Below are 26,708 nucleotides of genomic sequence, written 5' to 3' on the forward strand. Positions count from 1 at the left end.
AATGTCGTTACAAAAATAACGGTTTCAAATTAAAATGACTAAAATATTTTTAATGGGTAGATGCACAAAAATAAATATTTATAAAATGGGGGATAAAATTGTAATTTCAAAATTTTATTTTATTTTTAATTAAAATAAATATGGTTTTTATTAATAGTGTTAGAAGAACCATTATATTAGGGGCATTTATTAAAAAATAGTATTTTATGATAATACAGAAATAAATATATATTTGAAGAGGGTATTTACGTAAATTTAAATTTTTATAAGAGTATTCATGCAAAAAAAAAACTCTTTTCGGATTCGTATGCAAATATATTTGTTCGTGGTCTTTTAAGCAATAGGATGAGATACAGCAAACACATATTTATTCAGAGCTTTAATCTAACTTGGATATGAATAAAGTTTTATGTGGGCTGAAATAATGGAGATCGAGTATCTTGAGCTGTTGATCTTTTTTTCTTGATTTTAGTTGTTATATTATTTTGAAAACAAATTGTAACAATTGTAAGGATTAGAGTTGATACGTTTGATTAGATCTATAAAGAATTGAGTTTTGCAAAATATATTACGTTAGGGTCAAATAGCTAACTCAAAATAACTCATGGATGGGTATGGATTGAGAGGTGTTGACCTGATGTTGGGTTAGCTCAAAGTGCTAGCTTGATTAATTTTGGACTCATGATGGAAAACTGAGAATTGGCCTGCCTACTCCTAGCAAAGAAGATTTTTTTTTCTTTATAGAAGAAAATATTGTTTTTTTTCTTTTTGAAAACAATATCCCAATTTGAATTCTAGATCTTTAAAGGAAAGCTGTTAAGGGAGAGATGTCGACCAACAAGAGTGCTAATCCTGTACTCTAATTGGGCTAAAAATGGATATGATACAAATTATATATTGGTATATTCATATCCATATCTATATTTTTTTAGGAGTAAGATTGTGAATATTAATTCGATCTCAAATTTAAGATCCATGTTTAACTTAAAAGATACGAATCAAATGTTAACCATGTCCATATTTGTATTAAATGAAAATAGATACAAATTAGATATTAGTCATATCCATATTTTCTCTATTCAAATATGAATATAAGTGGATATTATTCATATATAAATCAGACTTTCTTAGCAAATTTCAATAATAAAAATCTAAATAAATAATATAGGCATAAAGAATGGAAATAGAATCCGCTATCAAAATTGCATATGACATCTAAATAATTAAGGGTCTAAATTTATAATTATTCAACTCATATAGAGATCGACCCAATCAAGAGTTGGGCCAACGGTCCAACTAGATTTGTATTAATTTTAAAAATATATAATATAAAAATAATCAAGAATTATCTATGTTATAAAGAATTTATAAATTCTAAATCAAACAACGTAGTTTTGAAATGTCATAAAGAATAAACTAAGACATTTCATTTTTTATTAGTGAAAAGATTGATTTTTGTAATAAAATAATCAATAAATAACGTATGCAATATGTTATTTTTATGAGATAAATAAGTTTTAAATAAGTGTGATAAAATATGACTAAAGAATAGAAATTAATATTGTCAATGGGTGGTAGGTTGGTAACTTGATGGACAAAATTTGTTAATATGCATTGGGATAAGGATCGGATCAAATTCAAAAATTTCTATCCAAATCTAATCCAAACCAAATATGGATGTGGATACAACTCGATATTATTCGACCTATTTTTCAACCCTAACTTTGTAGCATTTAGATGCCACACTATCTCGACTTCCTTCATCACCCTCACATGGCCATACTTAAACACCATCCACTTCTAGATTAACTTTCTTGAGCGAGTGATAAGTAACAATGGTGAGAGGCTTGTGGTATTGTCATATGCAGCACAAAGTCATGGGAGTCAATAGTAGGAGCCACCAAAGATAAGAAGGTGGCAGGTAGGGGAGGCAGCCTACTTGAGATCTCTATAGGCGAAGGTTCACTTCGAGGGGGTCCAGTAGGTGCTGTTGATGAAGATCTTTAGGAAGGGCCAATGAGAAAAAGAGATGATCTGCTGAAAGTGAATCAGGTTTCCAAAAGAGATTTCCTCAGTCTGTGAACTTCTTGAGAAAAGAAGAGAGGAAGTAATGATCAAGAGCATTAATTAAGAAGCCCTCACCCTCTACCACCAAAATAAAGTGATGGGGATGGAGGGGCTTTATGAGGAAAGGGAGCATTCATGGCAAGCAAGGATAGAGGATGGAGAGAGGAGACAGAAAGTGTTTAAGAGATTTGATCACGAGGATCATCTACCCACCATGAATCAATCAGGCCACTCTGGAAACGTCTAGACTCTAAACAAGCTTCAGAAGCAAAATCTTCCATATTTTAAAATTATTCAGCACAGAACCTTGAGAAACTTATGACTTCTAATCTAGAAGAATTTGGTGTAAATAATCGAATATAAAATTAATGTAGAGGTTAAGATCTAGCTTATGCTCAAATTTAATTTTTTTAAAAAATATTTTTAATATTTTTAAGTTGCATTCACTTTTAAATAGGAGAGGAATCTAACCTAATTTGTTATAAGCTTTACTAGAATAAAAGGAGAAAATTTTCATTCTCTTTTAGCTAGAAGAGGAATCCAATTAGAATCAAAAAACTGGATCGTTATATATTAGTAGAGAAATTGCACAGCGGATAGACCGGGCCGGATTCGGCCTAAAGTACCCTTTTCATTTATGTAGATCCGGGCTTGGCCCAACCTAGCCTTCACACCTACTTGCCAGGCCCAAGCCTGCTACTTATGAAGCTTTTGAGCCAGGCCACGGGCTTTGTCAAAATATCTCCCTCTCTTTCTCCAAAAAAAAAAAAGAAGAAGAAATGCACTCAATTGAACCTCACATACCTCTCGCCGATTCCCTAATAGGCATAGAGGACATCCTTGATGAGGAACGCGGGCCAAATCCGAGACCTCTGTCTCTTCCATGACCAAACTGCATGCTCTTAGAGCGCGATCTCGTAGATGTTCTCTAGATCCTCTGAGACGAGGAAGATATCGCTAGAGGGGGCTAGGGTTTTCTTGGCAGCGCAGGTCGAGGCGAAGGGCGAGGAGACCGTTGTTGGCAAGGGCCTAGGGAGGGGGTGGCAACAGTCATTTAAGAGGGACTTGAGGAGGGAGAGGAGGGCCCAACAATTGCAGATCGAGCAGGGGCCAAAGCGAGTGGCAAGGAGAGGACTCTTTTTGTTAGACTGGTGGAGAGATGAGATGAGAGGACTTTTTTTTTCTTCAGGTCTATGGTCAGATCTTCCTGGATTGCTGCTTTGGTTCGAGGAACTCAGTTGTCATCAACTTTAACGATCTCCAGAGCTTTTAAATCTTTTATTGCCAATCCACCTTTAAAGCCTCACAAATCTCCAGAGCGTCAAACTCTGGAGAGATAATGTCAAAAGGGTGGAGTCAGAATTTAGTACTAGAGTGCTTGCTTTCCGTTTCTAAACAAAAGTTATCCATGTTTGCTTCTGTTTTTATTTATTTGGTCTTCTGTCTTATGCTGCTTATTGTCATTACTATGAATAATGTCACATTTTCTTTTTTTCTCCTTTACTTTTTATTTTTAAAATACAGCATGGTTCTATTTGTATATATCACTCAAGTTATCCTGTCAGAACGCCATCTAAGATTTTTGATGTCCCCTTGTTTTTGGCTCTATCATTTATCATTTTCTCAAACGGGAATTCCCGCTGTTCTTTTGGATTGTATCCCAAGAGCAAAGAAATTCAAAAGATTGTTGATCGTTTACCATTATTGGTGTGTAGTTTCATAAACAGCATAGCACTCAATTTGCTTTTGTATATATTTATTGCATAACATCCGGATTATACTGTATCCCCTTCAAACCATGTTGCATTATTAGTTGGTATCATTTTCAGAAATGAACATTTAAAGTTGCCTTATTTTTATACTCACTGCTTGTTCAGCTTGGAAGCCTTGCATAACTCCAAGAGCACTGCCAATAAGATCTTCAATTTTTTTTTCCTCTGTCGCTATTTATGTTTTTCTGAATTATGTTGGTATGATGTTCTCATGTAAATCATTTATGTTATACCCGGACAAAATCATCCTGAAGATTTTCCCTTACTCTCAGAATCAGCCCCACCGTGATGATTAGTTACATATTACTTGATACTTATTCTTAGAATCTACCATAGATGGTTGAAAATGATAAAGCATAATCAGCTTCCATCCGTACGTTACTATTTCATGTATTGCTATCATTTTTTCGTAAGCGAGCTTTACGTGCGTATTTTTATGATCAACTCAACCAAACTCACCATCGCTGAATATGTTCATTTCAGCATAACTAGAAGAAGCAATGGAAGCAGATTTATCCATTTACCAGCATTTGTAGTAGTCAGTATCTTCTTTTGGATTGTGCTCCATGCATTCGATTTGCCTTCTTTTGAGTGGGTGCAGAGAGCTTGCTCTAGTGGAACTGGAAGTGGGGTAACTAGGTTGGATCTCATTGCCATGTATGTCTTAGCCTGGCCAACTAAAACACATACTTCTTCCTGGTCTCAGATTTTCCAAAAGATCTGCCATCAGGACTCGAACCTGTAACTTGTCGTGCCATTCCTACAGAAGAACTTTATCACGCCATTCCTGCTATTTAAATTCTAGAAACACAGTTGCAGATAATAATTGCCTTCATTCTATTCAGAACTTTCGAGCGGTTGTGCTTTTTAAAGTTAGCGTCTACATACAAGAAACTGGGCTCTCAATCAGGAGTAGGCTTCTCTGTTTGTATAGCCATTCAGACCACCAAATTAAAATTTGTAAACCAGCATTATTTCAAGATTTCCAGATTAATAAGATGGTTGCATCTGCACAAGTCCATTCCAAAAGAAATTTGAATAAATGGGAGCTCATCATACAGAGAATCAAGAATATCCGAGCTAGTAGGGATCAAATCCCCAACAAATAAACCCACTTCAACCACTGTTTCCACCCTAATAGAACACTTGGACCTTCCATTTTACACCCATCCTTTGACACACCTAAAACTGGAAGGGATTATCATTCTCCCTGCCAGAATACGTGCACACAGGCAAAATCAAGCTAATTTTGAAGATGGAAACCTTGTATATCATAATGACTACCTACCTAGAGGCCGTAGCATTTGCCTTGCCTGATTTACTTCTTGTTTGAGGATCTCTGGTTGGCCTTGAAGCTCCATCAATAGCAATATTCCCCAATCCCACTGCCATTTCCTCCCTTTCATCTTTCTCCTTCCTCTGCTTCTCAGAAATGCCATCATCTGATGGCTGGCTTCGATCCCTAGGTGGCAAGCATGGTTCACGCCGTAAAGGTCCTGCATCAATCCATGGGTGCTGAAGCAATTGGGCAGCTGTGGGACGCTTTTCTGGTACGAAGTCAAGTATAGGGATAAGGAAGTCAGCCACGTCATTTGCATCTCGTTCGTTGAAGTCATACTTCTCGACGAGCACTCTATGGAGGGGCCAAAACTTCAAGCGGCGGATGTGCCTCAAGTCCCCATACCTATTAAAGAACTCACGAGAGTATCGGCCACCCAAGGCGATCTGGCAGCAGGCATTGAGTGAATATTTGAACCAAAAGAACTTTTAGAGACGAACTTAACTGGGGGAAAGATGGCTTTACCTTGCGTGGCATCATACCTAGTAGCTCCATCATCAGTGCCAAGTGATCCTGCAAATTACAAGAAATGGAAAAACAATTATAGCTCAAGTATTACCAGTAAAGATTTCTCCCTTATTACAACATCATAGCAGTCAATCTAGATCATCCAAATTACAGATGTTTCAGAAAGCCTATAAGAAAGGAAATACCATATCCGTGTATTAGCAGAAGCTGGCACACCCAGTGTACAAAAAAGCAGCAAAGATATAACTCTTAATTTAGGAGAAGGTTATTTCTATTAGACCTGTGCATAAGAACATGCAGTCGTCCAACTCATGAAATTCTGTACATGGCAATGTGTTTGCAGGCAACATTAATGCAGGACAGTAGAATGAGTGTCTGCACAGAAATTTCTATAATAAATGACATGAAAATAGCATAGAAATTTCTATGCTAGCAATGCAAGATGGAGCAGGTTGCAGAATTTGTTGCTATGTATGCTCAGGGGAGCACCTATCTGCTCCTCTCTAGGGGGCTTTGTATTTTCCGTGCATAACTCGGAATGTCAGGAGTGGATTTTATCCTGATCTGGATGGGCTGCAAATTTAGTTTGCAAGCCCAAGCATCATGCAGTACAAAAGGCATATTTAATGAACCTGTTTCATATCAGGTTTGGTGTTTGGAGACGCACGTTGAAGTTTATGAAACATGGTAAATATCAGGTTTGTAGTCCGAACATCCTACCATACGAGTACATATCTAATGCACGTTGGAAATACAAAGAACACAACACGACACCAAAAATTCAAGCAAACCTAGCATTATGTTTCTTCTTCTTAAATAAATCATATGGGACATCAAAACAATAAAAAACCAACATTAGCAGCCACTGGTATATATATTGGCAAGTGGAAATTATGGCAGACATCTAGATTGGTCAAAAACAAAACAAAAATCAAAATATTTGTTACTTATGCAAGCACAAACTACTGGCAATGGCATAGCAAGTGCCAAAGTGAACAATTAATTGCCACTGCTAGCTCAAGAAAATTTGTTTAAGTCGCTTTATAACAACTCAAGCAAACTAATTAAGCCTGCTAGGTCATCTCTTTGGAGCATTTACCTTACATGTAGTCCCTAACGAGCAACTGGGTGATCGCATGTGGATTGAACTCTAACAAAAAATAGTGGGTGACATGATAACAATGACCCTCAACCAAAAACTGGAAGGATGACATAAGAATGAGACAAATATGAGCTAAATGATTGTGCTCCAGAAAAGGTAAAGAAGACGGCCCGGCAAAAGCAGTATTAGCATAAAGCAAGACTTTAGTTCAGTCATAAAAATAAGTGCAGAAGCGCAGGCAAGAAAGGGACCAATTGATATTGTAGCAGTCATTCTAGAGCTCTATCACTTTTATGTTGATTGTTCCCTCTTATGCATCTTTTCCAGGCTACCTACCTGAAAGTGGAAATATTATGAAAATTTTGGGCTTCTCAACCCCGGCACTAATGCACGCAAGAATTTTCTCTGGTTCACCTCCTACCCAGGCTTCAACAAGACATTAATGGATCAAAGGTTAGTGTTCTTCATGCATTTAATTCATGCGGTGGCATAATCAAAACCACAGCCTCACATAATTTCTTTGCTAGGAAAATATATGTTCTGAAATTTCACTCAGCATCCACAAGATTGACTAAGGCCAATGCCCTATTGCAATATGCAACACAGGCTCTGCTAAAACTAGCTCCTAAGAGCAGTTTACACTTTACACCAATACCTAAGGGGGCGTTTGGTAACCCCAACAAGATCACCACCGTGATCTAAGATCCCCGGTGATCCGAATACTGGGATGATTTGATCCCCGGTGATCTAAGATCAATGTGTTTGGTAGGTTATGGTCCAGTGATTAAAAATCTCCGGATATCCATGAGTAACTTGTTTGGTATGGTACGAAGATCTAAGATCACTGACCACATAATACCACATAATACCACATAAATTATTAATCTTATAAAAATATGTTATTTTTCATTATAGAATTAATATTTTTATTCATACTTATAATAGATTTTTTAATACTAATAATTATTTTGATTAGAAAAATAAGATAAATAGAAGTAATATAGTAATATATTAAATATTTTCATTATATAAATATATAAATAATAATATATTTCTACTAGAATTTAAAATTATCCTTCAATAATAATAGGATAATAATATAATTAGTAATATATTATCATATAATATATATCATTAATATAATATATAATATCAACATAATATATATATATATATAATATTGACATAATATATTGATGGTATATTAATATGTCAATTTTTCTGCTAACTTGAGGGGTATTTTTGTCTTTAACTTTCAACCCAGGATCATTGCCCTGGGGTAATCTTGGATTCCCGACCTCAAGGACGAGTATCCCATCACCAAGTTGGGGGGTGATTTGAGGAGTGGAGGTGATTTAAGATCACCGCCACGTAGGATCACTATGGTGCAACCAAACGCGGTGATCTCATCACCTCCACCCACATCACCCTTGATCCTAGAAAGATCACCCCATACCAAACGCCCCCTAAGTGTGTATATTTTCACGACAAATATATTTCACCTCTGATGCTCACTTACAGTTGAAAAGTAAAATGAAACATAAATATTCAAATTTATATGTAAAATATATTTGGGTAAGGCTTAAGGATTAATTTTGATTTATACCAGCATTTCATGCAAAATAAACTATATGAGTAAGAATAGACAAAGGGATCTATGCTTTGGGCTATCCCCAAACCACTCGACTCTCATAAAATATTTCAAACCCTCCCAACCCACTACCAATCACCTCCCCTAGGGCTTGGGGGGGGGGGGGACAAACAAACTCGCTCTTTCTTTCCATCCTTACAAATGAGCTGCAGGGAAAGAAACTAGAATGAAGCAGCCAAGAAACAAGGTTGCTATTGTCTCTCTGTCTTTCTTTAAGGGACTCTTCTGAAAGGTTAAAATGAAAAAAGCAGCAGGTAGTCCTTTTTTCCCCCTCCATAAGCACCAGAACCATATCCTCCCCCTGACTCCATCTCTTCCCTTCCAACAATCTCATTTTCTCTAATATCCTTCAAGAATGGTGATGATGCCACAGGCCCCGCCTCACCTACTTGCTTCCTCAGATCCTGTCAACCCAAGAACTCTCACCACAAAAACCTGCTCAGATCTCTAATGACATGTTGGGATTGGACTAGATAAGCACTTCATATTGAAATACATGTGCAGAGCTAGATTTTAGGAAAACACGTAACTGTTAGGATTTTTGCTCATTTATTGAATTTTATATCATAAATGCCAATCGATAGACTTATAAACCATTTCTCCGACAACAAATCTCAACAGCATTATGTATGGAGACCTGGTTGTAGGCTTGTAGCTATTGTAATTTTTTCCCTCTTTTTAGTTTATGCATGTCAGTTCAGAGAGAACAAAATTTATTCAATAAAAAAAGTTTCAAAGTAAATCCCTTATTTCCTGATCTTCACAGTTTCGAATTAGATCCCTTCTTTGCTTACATATGAGTTCAACATAACAGGCGCATAAGATAGCTTGAAATCATTTCTGATCTTCATGGTTGCCTATTTAACAGAACAGAACCGGAAATACATATTTTTCTGTAACTTGTGATATGTATGCTTATTTCCATAAGTGATATGCACTCTAAACATTCAGTGCTATGCAAACTTGCATACTACTTTGGTGCTAAAACTACTATTGTCTGTAAAATTACAGAAAAATTCCTACCTAGTAGTTTTCTTGATGGTTACACATATTTTTAGTTCTTGATGGTGGTTAGAGGACAGATAAAATTTTGTAAATAATATCACATGTGGACTTCCACGCTAACTTTCTACGTTGCTAACTTTTCCTGTTCAGAGAATATGCAGAAACTGAGTGCTGTTTATCAGAGATTCTGCATACATAACCTCACCTATTCGTGCTCCTCACCTTTCCATCATGCTTGGTAATCTCTATATATAATGGGAAATTCTTTGAGGATGGCCTCATGGGCCGGGACCAGAGCATGAAGCCACACCTCATTTTAACTGTGCCATTCCTCTGTATCCCATGCCCCAATGTGGGCCCCACCATGTAACCCCCTGCACATCTCCTCACCCCACCTCCATCGCCCATAAATTATTTTTTTCAAAAGGCATGCATGCTGGACTCTAGTTTTTAATATTGTAATTGTTGTTTATATGCTGATATTAAATTCAAATGATCTACAAATGATGATACTTATTTTGCATTAGTGTTTGTATGTATATAGATGTCATATGTGAGTTGGGTCAAGCCTTAGAACATTTTGGTACTGCTGCTTCTTTTTCAGAAGACTCTTTTATGAAAAGCTTTAACTGAAGTACTTTAGAAAGAAACACTTTTTCACCTATCCAGCTTAAGGTAAATGCATCATGTGAAATCATCTGCTTTAAATTTATTTGGTTTCAAGTTTCAACAGAGTCAGTCTAATTCTATCAGGCATAAATCAATCTTTCTTGAGAATAAGTTAAGCAATTAAAAAACAAATGGAAAAAGACCATATGTTTGGTTTGTGTTGTGTCCATATGAGAAGATTAAACTTAAGTTTACCTAATTCATGTGCACCTGCAATATGACTTTTCTTAAGTGAGGCAACTCATATTTTTATGGGAATACAGTTGGTACTTTCTATATGCATAAGCCAAAAACAAGATTTTCTAACATTTCCTAAAGCAGCTTTTTGACTTCTGTTTATGTTAGTAGCAATTTTTATTGAAGATTACCAAGCACATCTGCATCCCAAGTAGCACTTGTGTCCCACGTAGCACTTTTTAAATGGAGTCGCAGAAATGCTTTTGTTAACAACAGCAAACACACCCTGATCAGGTTAAGCTAGATTAGGTGAAATAATTGTAATTTTTTTCTTGAGAAAATGAGAAAATCCATGGTAAAACCATTTGACACCTAAAAATGGATTTGTGTTTAGACCCCATGTATTCGATGCCGAAAAATCTATAGATCAGCAGATTCCAAAAAAGCCAGCTATTTATAGGAAGAAAATCATTTATTTGAAAGACTGAAATAGAAAGACCAAAAAAAGAGAACCCATCTCACATAACTGAATTTCGATTTCATCCTTGCTTCCTCCAACTAGTAGATAAGACCTCAAATTACAAATAAGTACCTTTTGGCAGATAGATCTATTTTGGACCTTCCAACAAACAATAGACACACTTAAAATGGTCAAGCTAGGTTCCATATACAAATTCATTGATAACTTTATATATGTTGCTATATGCAGCACCTCTACATTGCTTTACAGGTAGTACTTGTGCACAACTATAAATCTTCATCATATGGATGCCTCAACAGGAAATACTTCTGTACTTGCAAAATACAAGACAAGACAAACCCATACATCCATCTTTAAATACAGCTTGACAACTTTACCCTCAACCAACAAAGACTGACTTGCACTCAATTACATTCAAGAACATATAACACTTATCCCCTATGATTTGTGCATGACTCAATTGCATGACTCAATACAGCGATGTAAGTTACATGGCATGATATTAAAAATCCACATTACTTGCACATAGCATGCCTTGATGAGAAAAGATTCTTGCAACAGCACTTAAAAGCAAGGTATGCTAAACTGTGTTGAACCAGCCGGTTGGTACGTACCGAACCAGACCAGTCGATTATCGGCACAATTCGAGGCATCCGTTTGAAACATAAGTGCGGTAAGACATTTGGAGTGAGAGGGAGAGGAGAGAGATGAAAATAGAGAGAGGGAGGGAGAGCGAGAGGGTGGGAGGGGGAGAGAGGGGGGGAGAGGAAGGGGGAGAGAAGCCGAGAGAGAGAGAGAGAGAGAGAGAGGTCTCAAAAGCTCTCTCAACTCGTTGACAGGGGTTGCCCCTGTTTCGAAAGGAGGGGAAGAGAGAGAGAGAGAGAGAAAGAGAGAGCGAGCTCGAAAGCCCTCTCGGCTTGTCTTTTTTTTTTTTTTTTTTTGCTAGTTTCAATTCAAAATCAGCTAAAAATTGAAATTAACAAATGGTTTATCGACTTCACTAAGTGAAATCAACAAACCTTTTGCCAATTTCAATTTGAAATCGGCAAAAAAAAATTTGGTACATCCCAAAATAGCATGATACAGATCCGTACCATACTGTGCCAGTCACCGACAGATATTAGGCCTCAGTATCGGTTTGAAGAACCTTGCTTAAAAGCTTCACATGGTAACATAAAAACAAACAAAGTAATAAATAACTTAGGCCATACCCTCAAGATATCCAACAATCCTTGTACACCCTCCGAAACACAAACTTGAGCCAACAAGCATCAAAATGTTGGTTTGTTCCACTTCTGGTCTTGAGGACTCATATGTCCCGGACCAACCAGGTCCTGCTAAACTATAAAATGAGACTTTAAGGGAGGAATATTGCCTTCAGAGATTTTACCATTGATGGAAAATATGGCTTGTTCCTTCTCTTATTCCTAGAATTATTTATTGAAAGCTTTTTTTCTTTGATTGTCGTAAGGCGATAACTACACAATGTTGACATCAGCAAAAGGATCATCTAAGGATTGAGGTGAAAATCTTTTTAAGAACTTGAAATTTCAAGACCACTTGAAATGTTAACATGTTCCTCCTTCAAAAATGATGTGCAAATTGTCGTGATTCTAAATGCTAATGAGGAATGTTCCACCTATCGATTTTACGATGACCTAGGTTTTAATTGTTGGTCCTGCAACTTCTAGGATTCTCTTATAAAACTATAAAAAGCTGATTGCATGTTCAAATTATAAACTTGAATGTACAGGATTATAAACAACACATTATTACGATTGCTGCATTTTATAAATAAGCATAAGCATTATGCAAGATTGTCGCCCTTCTTCAAATAAATAGATTATTTGACTTTTCTAACTACCACAGCATGCAAGAAATAAATATTTACTATTTATTCCATACATCTGGTTTTCATGGGTCATGATTCTCCATAAGAGGGGATATCAACAGCTACTCCTAGGGCAATACTAAGATATGCTAATAACCTGAAATTTTAAAAGTTAAAAAATTGAATTAAAAAATGAAAACCTTGTATAAGGGGCTAGCTATCTGCTAGTCAGAATTGCTTCAAGGTGGTCTTGTGACATGGAAACAATTGAGACAAGAGTTGGTAGTCGGTACAAAGAACTGAGAAGCATAATAACTAAGAAGTTTTTAGCCCCTACAGACTGCTCGTCACCAAATCACATTGCCTTTAGAACTGATCAAACACCAAGCTAGGTCACCAAGCTGGGTCAGGCTCAGGCTAGGCTCAGGCCTGGGTGGGCTTAGGCTGGGCTCGAGCTCGGGCCGGGCTTGGGTTGGGCTCGAGCTCGGGCCGGGCTCTACAGTGGAAGTTAGGCCCGATGCCTATGCCAGACCCGGCCCAGCCCAAAAATCAAGCTTGCAATTTTTACCCAAGCCTGGCCCAAAAATTGAGCTTACATTTTTGCCCAAGCCCGAACCAATCTTGAAGAGCCAATCCCAAGCCCGCCCATCAGTTTGATTTCCTCTTCCCCCCACCCCCCACTATTATAGGCTAAGTGCAATATAATGTTCATTATAATATATAACTAGTTTAAAAAAATTAATATATAAAATATATATGCTTATATAATCTCAGGCCGGGCTAGGCTATTTTTTCAATTTTTCCAAGCCTAGCCCGATTTTTAAATCAGGCCTCCTTTTTTGCCCATGCTCGTCCCACGGGGCTATTTTTGATGCCCAAGGCTACTAAATTTCGAGCCGGGCTGAGCAGGCTACTTGGCTCATGATCAACTCTAATTGACTCTCTCTTAACCAATTTTCTCCATTATGCCTGTGAAGCAACACATAAAGAGAGAAGTTGTAAAAGGGAAAATGAAGGGAAGGTACCATTGCTCTACTATGGATCATTTGATGCTTACTAAGTCTACACATTTTGACTTATTGGTTGCCAGATCTCCCAATTTAATATTTCAAATTTTATGGAATTAACTATGAAAAAGAAAAAAAAGAGTAGCATATGGCATACTGAATGAAAGTTTAGAGAACTACAAGAGATAATCACTCATAGGCAACTGTAGAATCCTTATACAATCCCTTTAGCCATGCCAACAGAAATTTAGCAACTGAATTCAGGTTACATCCATGTATGGTAGAAACAAGGGGCATAGAGCATATAAAAAATACTTCCTCAAAAAGAAAGAATAGAAATTAAGAGGCTGACCATGAAGGAGTCAAGGAGAGAGAGCTTTTATGGTGAAAACTGATTTAAGGAGAGGAAAAAGAAATTTCAAATTCAGGTAGACTTTTTTGTTTGGATATATAATGTCAAATTATTAAATTTCCTTGCCAAATATTTGGAAAATTAGATTTAAAAAGATATTGATGTAAATGAGTGTTTACGCACAGTTAGTAGTCTTTTGGCAATCTAAGACTAGACAGTGTCAAGAAGATAATGGAAATATATCTTATTTGACAAGATATTATTTGTAGACATATATGCCTATGAGGTAACAACCTGCAAATTCCATTAATAGAAAAAGGGAGAACTGGAAGGCTACAGAAAATCATTTTCCATATGTAAACCTTTCACTGTAGTTATTAACAATGAAATTCACAGACTTCCAATTTCACAAGGTGGTGAAGGATATCAAGGCAAAAGATAGTTTCAAATCTCAACTCCTATAAAGTAAGTTATCGATAGTATCATGCATCTGGGATGAAAACAAGACACCTATTCACATGCAAATTTGCTTAACTATAAACAAGCAAAAGAAGCAATGCAAAAAACTAAAACAGGTCTCAACTATTGAAATATGCATATGATGCCAGAAATTTGATTTGAAACTACATGAGACAGCTAAATTGTAAATAAAGGCTTTTAAGTTTCCATCTTTAAGTAAAAAAGAATTAAATATATCTTTTGTTTGATAAACTAGCCTTCACAATATCCAATATGTAATCCAGTTTAATAATAAACAAGTATTTTATGATAAACCATTTACTTTATTAACTCTTTCCACTATAAGTTTTTAGATTTTCCCATTGCCTGCTTCTGGGAAAAATAGAGAAGCAACATTCATTTTTCTAAAGAAGTTTCCCGAGAAACACCAAAAAGAGTGAGAGGTAAGTTTTGTTGAATTTACACTCAAGATTGAGTTATAAAATATTCTGAACTAGTCACGTGTTTCTGTATGATCTTGCCTCTGTTTGATGATACCAGAAATGCAGCTCATAGCAGAAAACCTTTACAATACAAGGATACTTTATATTTATATATGTTCTTGATATTCGAGGGAGTATAGGAAAATAAAGTTATATCGCAATTATTGGCAGGAATAATGTGGTGAAAATATGTGCAAAAAAGGCTATGATTAAATTATAGGTCGACAAAGCTTTGTCTTGGAACCTATGTTGCCTCATCACCATATGACAACCACAGGTACGTGATATGGCTGCTCCTACCAAAAATTGCATGTATGTCACACACTAACAGCAGATAAAGCCTAGAAGAAACTTCATTACCATAATCTACAAGTATGTGTTAATCACCATACTACTACCACCATCCGCAACAGAACAAATGTTGGCAACAGAAAGATAAGTTGCCTAGGTTGTTTCAGTTTTGGTTGCACAGATTATGCAATTTATTTCATAGACGATAAAATGGTGCAATATGAATGACAAAAATCTGTTTTCATATATATCACGCTTAAGAAAGATTTAACACAACTGTGAGTACAGGCAAAAGGCACTTCAGGTATCAGAATTGACAAGCGAGCAGTTTCTGAGTAGTGTTAATTTAAACACCATCAAATTTCATGAGGATCGAATATGATTTAACACCATTGATTAGAAAAAATAAATCTTAAGGTATCAGAATTGACAGGTGAGCAGTTTCTGGTAGTACTAATTTAAGCACCATCAAATTTCATGAGTATCGAAAATGATTTAAAACCATTGATTAGAAAAAATAAATAAATAAGGAAATGAAAAGCTGTAAATGTAAGGGTAACAATTTAATGTTGTTTACCTCATCTCGATCGAAATTGTCCCCACTATGTGGGTCGAAAAGCACATCACCTGTCGCAAGCTCAAAGCAAATGCAGGCAAACGACCACATATCAGCAGGCGTGGAATACTTGGACCCAAGAAGCACCTCAGGGCAGCGATACTGCCTTGTCTGTATATCACTTGTGAACTGCTTATATGTCCAACAAGCATTCCCAAAGTCCACCAGCTTGCACCGTAGGTCAGCCTCCATGGCCAGCCTCTTCCTTGTGTTCCTGCTCCCCCTCCTATGCGCATGAAATGCCCCATTGTGCACTCCAACACTACTATCACCATCATCGTCAGGCGCAGATGAATCCTGTGCCCCATCAGCATCCACAGTAGCTGGGGCCACAGCACTCCCTGATGTGGCAGCAGCTGCTCGTTTTGCCTTCCGCTTGATCTTCTTCTTCTGGTTCCGTGTAAGGTCCCCATTGACAGGGGTTGGAGGCTCGGGTAACCGGTCGTCGGACTTGACAGCAGGCATAAGGGGAGGAATGCCAGACTGACGCGGGTCCTTGGCAGGGTCAATGCTGGATACCAGGAGAATGTTCTCAGGCTTGAGGTCAGTGTGGATGATCTGCAGGTCACGGTGGAGGTAGTCAAGCCCCACAAGAATGTGGCGGCATACCTCTTTCACCATGGAAAGGGGAACCCCCCGGTAGTCAGTGTACTTAATGAGGGTGAGGAGGTTATCCCCGAGAAACTCAAACACCATGCACACATGGTGCCCATTAGGTCCCGAATGCTTGAAGTGATCGAGCAGCTTCACTACACACCGCTTGTCATCTGGGTCCCCCTCAGCGATCTGCTTCAGGATCTTTATCTCATCCATTGCTGCCTCCGTGTAGTGCTGCGCACTTTTCTGCACCTTCAGGGCTACATACCGCTGCAACACCCAAGCAAAATCAGATTTTGATGCTATTTCCTCCATGTTTAACCAGCATATGAGACAGGTTTTACTTTTCCAGGAACAACGATCAGGTTTTTATCAAGCAAATCAGATTCCACGTAAAAATGAGCTGCAGCCGTGAATCAAGATCGAATTTTTTAAGCCATTTCCTCAATTCTTGAGCAAGGAAAAAAAGGCCTCCGTTTTATCAATTCTCAACAGCTCTTATAGCAAAAGAGCTGAAAAATCGAAAACGAGAACAAATCTTGAAGCCATTTCTTGTTCGACACTTCAGAAAAAGGATTTAAAACGAAAAAAAGAAGAAACTTCCTTTCTTTCGGAGAAAAAGAACGGATCACTGAGACTCTGCTAAAAAAAAAAAAAAAAGCGATGGATTGAGCTTCTACGGAAAGAAACCGAGGGTTTTAGGGATCCTACGGAGTGGACGGTGTCCCAAGCGAGCCAGACGGTGGAGAAGTGGCCCCAGCCGAGCTTGGAGTGGACGATATAGGCCCCCTGCTTGAAGGAATCGCCGACGCGGACGGCGTGGTAGCCACCACGCCGGTAGTCTTCGGTGCCCTCGTCCTCCGACGTGTAGTTGCTGCTCTCGCTCCGCCCGTCCTCCTCCGCCATCCGATCCGCCGCCAAGATCCGATCCCACGGCCCTCACTTTCCCTCCGGTCGATCTCCCGCTTCCTCGCCGCCCTCCGTCGCCGTACTCGGGAATCAGGGCTTGCTCGCCCCCTTCTCTCTCTCTTCCCCTCTCTCCCACCCTCGCACGCCGTCAGAGATTAAAAAAAATAAATTGTATGATAACAGCGAAGGGGAAATATATAGTGAACCTTAGGGACCAATTGAACTAAACTAAACCATAGGTATTCCCAAGGAGAATTCCAAGTCTTAGATGACGTGGCCGGACTGAAAGATAGTGGCTTTAGTTAATTAAAAATAATAGTGGGTGCACCTGATGCTAAGGTGTAAGAGGAGATGATTACCAGGAATTAATGCAAGGGCTGAGTGGTAATTTTAGATGGGGAAATCACCGGGAGAGGTGAATGGGAAGGAAACGAGTCTGCTTTGCGTTGAGGGGAAGGGTGATGGGGGAAAATTTTAAAAATTTATATAAAATATAAAATATGTAACCCAACTAAATAATATGTATCTAATAAAATAATTATTAAATATCTCAATATATATCTTCAGATAAATTAATATATAATTTTAGAAATATAATATTCACCAATACAAGTACATGGTCAGATAATACATTTTTACTAAAATAGTCATCTAATATTGCAAGGCAGTCTCTAGATAAATTGATATATAATTTGTAGAATATTGTATTCACCAGTACATACTAGATGGTCGAATAATACATATCTAGCAAAATAGTCATCCAAAATTCTAATATGCACCTTTAAGTAAATTAATACATAATTTTCAGAGCATGGTGTTCGCTATTATACAGTATACAGACGGTTGATACATACTAATCGACTTCCTGATATATACTATAAGCTTTTTTGATACACACACCAGCAACCAAATATATACCTCTTGGTAAATTGATATGTAGTTTCCAAAATATAGTATTTACCAATGCATAGTACATAGTAGTGATACACATTTAGCAAAATAATCATTTTAACATCTCAAGAGAAATTTTTTTGATAAATCGATGTATAATTTTCAGGATACGGTGTTCACCATTACACGCTACATAGCCAAGTAATAAACAGCTAGTAAAAATAGTCATTCCGCATTCCAATATGCACCTCTAGGTAAACCGATACATAGTTTCTAGAACATTGTGTTATGCCATGCTAATTTTCTCGCTTGACCATCATAAATTGATTAGTCTCACATTTTTATGTCTTTTATTTTGATCATAAGTTATTATAACTTTTTTTGTTTGAGCTATTTAATATATGATATTCTTTTTTCTCCTTGGTTAATTTTATATAATTTTAAGAATAACTTAAATCTTCCAGTAGATATCAAATTAGCTATTTAAAGACATAGATATCATAGCAATCTCTTTTTATTGTGGCTAAATAATGCTTGCTCACCGCTTAAACCCTCTTTCTTGATATCATTTTTTAATTTAAAACCGGAGCCAACACCTTTTTTTTTCTTTATTTTTTAGACTTCTATATGTTGATTTGACTAGTATTGACCCGACCCTCTTAGTCACCTATAAGAATCTATTCTATTTTTTGTGTTTTTGTTGGAAAACCATAAGACTACAAAAGTAAGCATAATGATCAAATCCACCATTTTCATTGCACGGCATTTCTTTGCTAGTTAGCTTTCTTGTATACTCTCAATCATATATCATGTCTTATTTGTTACTAAATTTCTCCTAAGTTGGCATATTGTTATTATTTCGTTACGCTAGTGAAAAACCTCATCTTGTAGATTGTTAGCATGTTTTATTTTATTTGTGTCAAGAACTTCTTCATGTATTTCAGAATGCAACCATTTTTATAACCCCATATTACATGGTTATTAGAGGGGAAAATTTGTTCAACCTCTTAATAAATGAATGCTTGTTAAGAAATCTATAAATGCAATAACTTTATATATAATGCCATTAATAAAAAAATCAAGAATATGCCCATTAAATTATGAATATAATGAATGCTAGTATTGTATCCATTGAAAAAAATAAAAAATATCATTTTAAAAAAATAGATAGAATTTATATTTTGTGATTGTCCTGTGGTACTCTATATATTAGACTTGATGATTACATCAAAAAAACTTTTGACTGCTTAAAAACAAATAACAAGAAGAATTGAAGTCAAAGAATACAAACGTGACGATGAAGTAAGGAGATGGTTAGAGGGTAGATTTAGAACCCAAAGTAAATGAGTAAGCATGCTAAATTAGGACTATGTCCGACGATACTCTAATTTCTACTTCTTCTTTTTTACTTTGTCAAATAAACTATTTTTTTTTTTTACAAATAACTCACTTTTGTCTTGCACAAGCAAAGCTAGTCTAAGTTTCTTCATAGCAAATAACACCATCATATTGCCGGAAACTTTGGATTAAGGTAATAACAATACTGTTAGTTGAGCTTAGAACCACCTTTGGCCTAGGCAAACCATAACAATCTATTATCTATGAGAAAAAATCTATATACCTAGTTGAATACAATCTAACTGCAGACTCGTAAAATTTATATCAAAGCAAAACAGAAAACCCTAAACCTCAACTTATCCATGGACCTTAGTGCATCCAAACTAGTATAAAGAACACATCTATATCCCTTTGGCCTTTTCATATCATGTGTATTCAACTGTGCTAACTAAGAGAGAAAAAAAAACTAGCACTCAAACCATTCAAGATTGATGTAGTGGTGGTCCAAACCTTGTCCCAAGCCTTTCCCCACTACCACCTAAGAGTTCATTAGTTCCCCATCACGAAGAAAAATCCTTTGATGCACCTACAAGTAGGTATTGTATGGGGCAAGGTTCCTATTTTGCCATATTTTCTCTAGCATGTCATCTTAAAGAGAAAAACTAAAAGTCAAATCGGAATATGACTCGTATTATTTATGGAGTGTCAATCCCATAATTTAAAATAAATAAATAAAAAAGAAATGAAATTATGCATGTGAAGAGAGGCCACCACCCACATCCTCTCTTCTTTCTTGTCAAGCTTCTCTCCATCCATCCTCTTCCTTGTCAAGCCATTTCTTCCTTTCATGAGGCCTTCTTTCTCCTCAATTTCTTTCTCCTCCTTCAAATCCTTCTGTCTTTTTCACGATCAAAGAAGCTTAAGGTATGTATCAAAAAGCTAACGAGTATGCATCACTAGGCTATATTATGGGTAAAACACTCTTTAGAATAACTATAGAAAACTCGAAGAGAGTGAAAGTTCTATCACGGCGCAATGGTCATGTCCTCATACTTGTTTTTCCTTAATTTTTACTAGCCTATCTAGAAGAGCAAAATGAAAGAGAGGCAAATAATCCTGACCACCACTTTTTGAATTTACTAAATATTTAAGCATCATTTTATTCAACATACAATCATTTACATGCTCGTGATTTATGCAGCCACACAAGTTGACAATATGGTAATGAAAATTAATTGCATGATTTTTTGGACTACTATCAAGCATTTGCTAATACGTTGTCACCTTTTACCACTTAAGCTAAGGATAGGGGTTTGAGTCTTGTTGGGGTCAATCCCTATATAATGCCTTTCTTGTCTAACCGTGTCTCTATATAAAAAACTCCCATATGAAGATGCTTATAAGTATAACTTTTCTATTGTTTTATATTTATCTTTGATTACTTTATTTTAAATAAAATACCATTTTTAGTATAAAAGTTATACCATTTTTAGTATTCCATTTTGGAATGAAATTTATCAATTAAAATATTAAAAAAATATTTTGAACTAGATAACCTACAACCATCCATCTCATTAGTTGATGGGATTGTAGTTATCTATCCTATAAATATGAAGTAAGTCTAGTAACAAAACATATTCTTTCATGAATATCTTTTTATTTTTTATGATTGTTTTTTGAATTATAATCAAGTGGCACGTATGCTTCATATGGCATGTTCAAGGTTTTTAATATTCTTCTAGGTTAGAAAAGAAAAGAGTTGCATAAAGTCTTGTTTCTTTCTTGTTGCAAGGAAATTTACTTTTTTTCTTGTTACAATTTTGTTTTGTTATAATAACTTATCGATCCTAATTATATTATATTATTTCTTAATCTCTCTTTTTTTGTTGGAGTGAGAATGAGCTCGATGGAAAAAATTAACTATTCAGTGTTTGGCTAAAGTTGTAATAAGTTTCTCAATGGTCCAATGATGTCCTTTTTTTTATGTGATAGACTAATTAAAGACATTTTCTATATGTGTTAATTCTATGTGTACGCATCTAATTAGGTGAAAAGATGACATTTTCTTTTCTTTTTTTAATTTTTGTATGAGTCCTATCCTTGTTTATATAGGATCATTAAGCAAAAATAATGTGACTCTATTAGTGTACTAGCTTGCCCTATATTATTTTATTTTTTATTAGCTTGTCCTATCCTTTTATTTTTTTATTTCTTATTCTTTTATTTTCTTTTTCAATTGAACAATGAAAAAGAAAATCTCGATAAAAGATGATATGTGCTAAATTGCTACTCTACAAGTGCCGTTGAATTTTTGGACATTTTAAAAAGGCAAAAACGGTCGCCACTAAGCACATTACTTTATTATTGTATTCTCAATGTTGACCTCAACTCTATGTTTACACATAACACTACTAGTCCTATAATAATTGATAGAAATATATCAATCTATAAAAAAAATCTAAGTTCTTGCTTTAGGAAATGCATCTAGGCCAGCAAGAACCAATGGTTGTCTCCATCAGATAAATGTGAAAATGGCTTTCCTAAATAGTGATCTCGAGGAAATGGTATACATGGATCAGCCTAAAGAATTTTCATCTAAGGATAGTTATTTGGTTTGTAAATTAAGAAAATCCATATATGGACTTAAACAGGCCTCCCGCCAATGGTATGTCAAGTTTCACAATATTGTTACTTCATATAGTTTTACGGAGAACATTGTTGATCAGTGTATATATCTTAAGGTCAGTGGGAGTAAATAAATCTTTCTAGTCCTATATGCGGATGATATTTTAATTGCAACCAGTGATTTGTGTTTACTACGTAAAACTAAAGATTTTCTTTCTAAAACACTTTGAGATGAAGGATTTGGGTGAAGCCTCATATGTCATTGGCATAGAGATTCATAGAGATAGATCTTGAAGGATATTCGGATTGTCTCGAAGGGCCAACGTCGAAAGAGTTTTAGAAAGATTTAATATGAAGTTTTGTTCACCACTGAAAGTGAATCCTAGGTTCTTCGGTGTTTAGCATGCTGAATTTTTTTTTTTTTTGAAAACCATGGCTGAACCTGATCGGGTTGCCTACGTACCCCTTCATAAGGGGGATCAAGCCATACGTAGTTCTTTTTAAGTTTTAAAACGCAGCGGAAAAACCAAATCAAACAATTTAATTCATGCATGCTTACAAGATCAAATCTAGAAATCAGCACCTTAAGAACACATAGGATTATGCCGGAATCGTTTAAACAATTATGCTAAAACTTTTATGCATGATTAACTATCAGATCTGAAACTTAAGAACTCTATTCCAATTAATCTCCGAATATCCATCGAATGGATTCTGGAGATATCTCCGTGAGGAGCCCCAAAAGAGGGTAAAACCTCGGGGAATTGGACCTAGACCTTGACACCATAATAAATGATTAATGCTAGATTAATACCTTTTATGATGGATGAAAGTTGTGAATCTGATTCTTGACTTCGCAGCCACGCACACGAATGGCCTCTACGAGAAGTACACGCGAAGTCCTGAAGGATCTTCTTCCGCAACAGTGCTAGCTGCTGCAGAACACTTGAAAGCTGAAATCTGCCCGCCGGGATTCAATCAACTCTTGATCAATCGTCTTGAAGCAGATAGAGATGAGGTTTGTAAGGGAAGTAGAGGACTCAGATCTGATCTTGAATCTTCTAAATATTCACCCTGAAAACCCTATCTAAAATGGAGAAGAAGAGGAGGAGGAGGCGGGTGAGGAAGAAGGCTGCAATGGATGTGTTTTTGGTGCCCATGTTTGACCCCTTTTAATGGCCTCCGAATTTTCATTCAAAATTCGAAATTTATTTTCAGAAAACCTCTTTTAGTTGGCACATGCAAAGGAATAGGAACAACCCAAATCAGATCTCAACCAAATCTGATTTAAATTCAAATTTTAAACACATGTGCAAGAGGGAAGGAATTTGAAATCCATGCGGCAAGGTAAAACACTTCATAATTTCGAAATCACCTCTTGAAATTCGAATTTAATCCATTCAAAAATTCAGACGCCACCTTGGCTGATGATTTGAGTGATTAAAATCATTTAACACATTGCTTAATGTTTGAATTTAAATTCAAATAACAAACAATGTCGCCATGTGTCAAGCAATGGGTCCATGTGCCATGCAATAATTTTGGTTTATTTAAAATTCATGAAATCCAATTTCATGTCACCAATAATTGCCACATCATCTGAGCCTAATCCCCTTGGGTTGCACCTAATCAAATTTGGTCAAACCCGAATTAAAACAAAGCAATTTGGTTGAACCCAATCTAATCAGGTCAGACCCTGATTGAGCTCAAATTAAATCCAATTCAATTTTGGCTCATGCAAACTCAATCAAATTGAATTATTACTTTGTGTTGGACCTAATTCAATTAGGTCAATCCCCAATTAAGAACAAATTAATTTAAAATTAATTTGATCAGCTTAAGTCCTTTTTGGTTCTGACCTAATCCAATCAGGTCAAAACCCTGATTGAGCCCAAACTTGAATCCAATTCAATTTAGCTCATCCTTAGCACAATTACTCAATCAAATTGAGTTTATTAGTAATTTAATTACTAATTAATCCTTCAATAATTATTTTAATTATTTTATAAGATAATTTGCCAATCAAATTGACCAAATTATCTTTGAATGATTCTTAATCATTCATCAGCTTTCTTGATCAATCAGGAATCTTCTATGCGTGTGACCTCATAGGTTCGAACCTAAGCCGGTAGTATAGGAACAATTTTCTACACTAATCGATGTGACCATCTAGCAATGGTACCCGACGTCCGGATAGGTCGAATATATGCGAAGCAAATATTTTGGAACCTTGAACTATGGTTACTGTATAATTCAATCCCTTTGACTCCTAATGCCAGGATGACTTAGAGCTCACTGTCAATCCTATAATTAGTACATCCATTATGTGATTAACTTTAGATATCCCGTGACTCCTCACTGGGATTACCCTGGCCAAGGTTTTGCTAAATTAATCACAAGACATTATCTCCTGTTTTCAGGAGGGGTCAATTCCATCTTGACTCACAACTGACTACGCAAGTACTTGACTGCACCCAGTGACCTTCCGTCACTGAATTAGAAATTCAGGTAGTCCGGTACCAAAGTACAGTGAGTTGCTTGCTAGTCACAGGTTGCGGTCTCAGGTCAGAGGGCCAAACTTATATCCATATCCACTCGGAACATCTCTCGACAGTAGAGCGTTCCGGAATTGGTCACGTTTAGTGAAATGTTCTTCTACACTTCACTTGTGTGGCATACCAGTGTCTCCACACTCCTTGGTTAAGAGGACAACCAACATATATGTCACACAACGACCTAATCTCGATAATGTTGTCGTCCTAGTAACAACATATCATTTCGTCGTAAACAAGTTTAAGGACTCAAAGATAAATCCTCCTTTATCATAACATAAGTCCTAAGGACTTCATCATATAAGAGTTCATTTGAAGATGAAATGATGAATAATGCCAAATAACACTTTATTAATTTGTCAATTCATTTACAAAATTCAATCATCAATATGCTGACGATTGACATTTAGGATACAAATTCCAACAACACCTTCAGTAGCACCCATTGTCAAAGGAGACAAATTCAGTTTAAGACAATCACCATAAAACATTTTGGAATTGGAGCATATGAAAAGCATACCTTATGCTTCCGCAGTTGGTAGCTTGATGTATGCTCAAGTATGTACTCGTCTAGATATTGCATTTACAGTAGGAATGTTGAGAAAATACCAAAGCAATCCAGGGCAGGAACATTAGAAAGCTACCAATAAAGTGCTGCGGTATCTATAAGAAAACAAGAACTTCAAGCTTACTTATAGACATACATATTCCTTGGAGGTTGTCGGATATCCAGATTCAGATTTTGCTGGATGTTCGGATAAGGAAGTCTATAACTGCTTCATCAATTATAGAAGCAGAATTTGTTGCATGCTATGAAGCAACTTCACAGGCTAGCAGGATTAACGGTCCTTGATTTTATATCAAGGCCAATAAAGATCTATTGTGATAATTTGGTTGCAGTTTTTTTTTTTAAGAATAATAAAAGTGGCAGCCATAATAAACACATAAATATAAGGTTGTGAGAGATAAAGTAAGTAAGATCTGGAGATGTGTTTATCTCGGTATTAAGCTGATCCCATGAATAAAGTATTGCCGGCTAAAGTTTACATTAATCATGTGGATCATATGAGACTTATTAGCTCATTTGATGTATGATCTTTTCCTCTTATTTTTGTATTCACATTTTGTGAATAATGCTTACAGCTTGAATACATTACTATGGTTGTGCACATAAAGTTTTGTCATGTATGGTATCTTTTGATACATAAAGAAAGGACCCTAAGGGACTATTATTTAGTCATTCAGTAAGATATGGATATATCTTATAAAGTATACATCAATAAATACGTTACATTGTAATACATGGAAGGAAATGTCTTCCTAATAAGATATAACCGCTATGATTCATGTAATGGTATTTGTTGATAAAGGATACAAGATTGGATAAATCTAATGGCCATAATACAGTTTTGTCACTTTTATATTACGTGGGCCAAGTGGAAGAATGTTAACATATCTCCTAATTTTAAGAGATTTGATGTGACCCACTTGATCAAGTTTATCCACTTCAGGATAAACACAACCTCTTTTAAATGGTGACTTAATCCAATCTGATTAGAGATTATTCAGCATTTATCTTATCAAGTGGTTTCTTCATGGATAAAAACTAATTAGATATAAACTTTATTGATAAAGATCCGGATTCCTAACCTAACACTATAAATAGCCGTGGATCCATCACCTAAGGCACTTAAGTCCTGCATAGGTTGGAAGCCCCAGATCTTCTCCAAGTTTTTTTTTTTTTGAAGGGGGTGCGTGCTTAGTGCTTAATCAACGATGACCAAAGGTTCGTAAAATAATTTATTTTATTTAATCTTCCGCTGTGCATGACATCCTACAGCACATGCGTAAAAGTTTCTGAATTTCTTAAATATGCGGGGATCGTCCACTAATTTTGCTGCTCTCTTTTTTAATTATAACATCATCATTATCAAATCATTTTATTAAAATTCAGAAAAAATACAGATGATATGACCTTCTCCTCGTGATCAGTGCTATGAAACCAGGCCACGCGAGAGCACGTGCGA

The 26,708-nt window shown here is 36.1% G+C and overlaps 1 protein-coding gene across 1 annotated transcript; it reads right to left on the reverse strand.

Moving 5' to 3' along the window:
• Positions 1 to 4,848: 4,848 nt before the first annotated feature.
• LOC103706906 (uncharacterized) lies at positions 4,849 to 17,444 on the reverse strand. The gene is made up of 4 exons (XM_008791175.4): positions 17,078 to 17,444; positions 15,731 to 16,636; positions 5,644 to 5,691; positions 4,849 to 5,564 (listed from the first exon to the last, which is right to left on the reverse strand). The coding sequence occupies exons 1-4, from the start codon at positions 17,270 to 17,272 to the stop codon at positions 5,124 to 5,126; spliced, it is 1,590 nt and encodes a 529-aa protein (XP_008789397.2). The 5' UTR covers positions 17,273 to 17,444; the 3' UTR covers positions 4,849 to 5,123.
• Between the last annotated feature and the right edge of the window lie 9,264 nt (positions 17,445 to 26,708).

Source organism: Phoenix dactylifera, chromosome 5, assembly GCF_051530095.1.
Source record: "Phoenix dactylifera cultivar Ajwa chromosome 5, Ajwa_hap1_PhDact_Kaust_v1.1, whole genome shotgun sequence".
Classification (NCBI taxonomy): domain Eukaryota; kingdom Viridiplantae; phylum Streptophyta; class Magnoliopsida; order Arecales; family Arecaceae; genus Phoenix; species Phoenix dactylifera.